Source organism: Manis pentadactyla, chromosome 15 (genome assembly GCF_030020395.1).
Source record: "Manis pentadactyla isolate mManPen7 chromosome 15, mManPen7.hap1, whole genome shotgun sequence".
NCBI lineage: Eukaryota > Metazoa > Chordata > Mammalia > Pholidota > Manidae > Manis > Manis pentadactyla.
In genome coordinates this window covers 12600898-12603391 of record NC_080033.1, presented here as the reverse complement: position 1 = coordinate 12603391, position 2494 = coordinate 12600898, and the positions used below count along the sequence as shown (strand labels likewise).

Below are 2494 nucleotides of genomic sequence, written 5' to 3'. Positions count from 1 at the left end.
GTTACAAGATGACATGGTTTTATTTATATTATAAACAATAGTAAAAACTCCCACCTCCCACTCTGCACCTGTTATGCCCAAATCTGTAATTAACAGACTTCCATTTTGGATACTTGTGTCTTCCCTAAAGGAAGAATTATCTGGGGCCATTTTACTGATAGAGAAATGGAGGCAAAGAATATAAGGGACAGGGCTGACAAATGGGAAAACCAACATTCATCCTCAGGTCTCTAAACTTCATACCTGCTGCCCTCACTGGCCCCATTAATAAATGGTCACATCAATAGCTTCAGGATCTCAGAGGTCAACCATTGTAGACAGCAGTGCCCCTGGGTCTATGACTGCTTAGAGCAATAGGGTCTCAAATACTCTGTGAACCACATGAACCCAGTGTTGGCATCACGACCCCACCCTAATGAGGACAGGTAGGTATCTTTTCTCCCACTAGTCTGGTTCATTTTCCTAGGTTATGAATTCCTAGTATATTCTTCTAGAACAAGTAGACAGTTACTTGCCTTTAAAGCAGGCTTGAACTATTTTCCAGTCAGTGAAACAATTTTAGAAAAACAGAAAGATGATCCCAGGTTAGTGGGAAGACAAAATGATGTCCAAAGTCATGGAGAGTTTGGCATATATCTTCCAGGGGCTATAGACCAAGGCCACAAGAAATAAGCTTTCCCTATTTATGACTTAAAGTATGTCCTACTCTGGAAATTAGTGCTGATTTTCTGAGGTGCAGAACAATTTCAGCAAGACGTTGAGGCATGGGTTGCATGAGTCTACTTTTTAGACCAAGCTCTTGATTCTCAGGTCAGGCTCGGTTAAGAAGTTTACTTTTGATTACATTTTGTAATGAAAGCTCTCTGTCCATTCCCTTTGCAGAAAAGCCAAGGTGTGCTCGCCGGAGCCGCACAAACTTCACTCTGGAACAGGTTCGCGCACTGAAAGATATATTCGAAAAGACCATGTACCCAAGTTGGATCACCATGAATGAACTGATTTCAGTTACCCGTCTGGATGAATCTGTAATAAAGGTGTGCCCCTGAACGTGTCTCTAGGTAGCACATCTAGCCCAGAGCTTCCCACACTTTTCATCATCAGGCAGTTCCTACTTACTGAGTAATTGCTATGTGCCAGGGCAGATGTTAAGTACTTTATATTTTTATTCTCATGACCACCACTTTATTGGGAACCCTAAGCTCCCAGAGACAAACTGTCTTCCTAGGATTATAAACACAAGAGCTAGAATTTGAACCCAGACTTCTGACTCCACACCCACAACGCTACAGAGGACCCCTTGGGGGCTGGATCTCAGATACTCCCCTTTGGGGCTGTTCCTGTTTATTTCTAGCTTCTGAATCAGGACATTCATAGTCATCTAGATGCCTTGCACTGAAGGTCCACAGAGTATTCAGTGCATAAAAACCTCATGTTAGACCCCCACTTCACGTTCTCAGATTCCAGAATCCTCTATTTGAAAACCCAGAGCTCACCAATACCTTTTCTTGATACCTCCTGATCTGTCCTATCCTACGCAATGCAGACACATTCACACACTCCCTTTGCCCTCTGGAGCCCAGGATAGCAGAGGATAGAAAGAAATTCCCTTGTTTAGACAAATAGAGAGAGATGCAAGATGAGCTTTCTCACATCAAGCAACCTAGTTCCTGAGGAATAGGAGGGCCCCCCTTGGAACCCATGCCCCTTTATTCTCCTGATCACCTCCTCCCTTCCCAGACTTGGTTCAAGAACCAGCGTGTCAAAAGGAGGAAACAGCAGAGACCCACTCAATCCAGTCCATCACTAGAAGCACCAAACAAAACTGCCTCCGTGAAGGAAGAGGATATCCCTTCAGCCGAGATAACTGCAAACACTAGTCCCACAAGCCTCAACATTTCAGACCACTGCGACCATGAGTCACCTGAGCCTTCTGGTATCGAGCAACCCAGAAGGGCTGGTGCCTCTAGGGGAAATTCATCAGGGGATCCTCAGCCTTCTGATCTCCAGCAGATATGTCTGGGAGCCTCTGAAGCTCCTTGGGCCTCCATTCCCTATGACATAGATCAGTTTATACAAGCATATGCCTTACCCGTGGACGATGACCCCTGTGGTCTAGACCAATACCTCCTCCCAAAGCCCCCCGGCTGGGGGGGTAGGGCTGGCACTGACCTTCAGTGTGATGGCTGACACACCCACAGCTCCTGAGAAAGATCTGTGATCCAAATCTTGAGCAACTGAGAGACATTTCCAACACCTTTAATGAGTCGACTCCAGTGTAAATGGATCAGGGCCCAGGAATTTATCTTCTTCTGTAAGCAGAAAAAGAAAATCACTGTACCTTCTGTCATTGCCTCAACTTCTGTCCTGTGAGTGCTTCCTTAACCTAACTTCAGCATCAAAGACAGTTATCAGGTGCCTTTGGAGAAGAGAGCAGAAATGAGCTAGTTTTCCTTTGGTCCTGGCTTGCCCTTGCTGGGCTAGCTCCCTGAACGCA

General features: G+C 45.5%; 1 protein-coding gene across 1 annotated transcript; it reads left to right on the top strand.

Moving 5' to 3' along the window:
• Positions 1-905: 905 nt before the first annotated feature.
• Positions 906-2187, top strand: LEUTX (leucine twenty homeobox). Its single transcript, XM_036894656.2, has 2 exons — positions 906-1034; positions 1738-2187. The coding sequence occupies exons 1-2, from the start codon at positions 966-968 to the stop codon at positions 2185-2187; spliced, it is 519 nt and encodes a 172-aa protein (XP_036750551.2). The 5' UTR covers positions 906-965.
• The last annotated feature ends 307 nt before the right edge of the window (positions 2188-2494 follow it).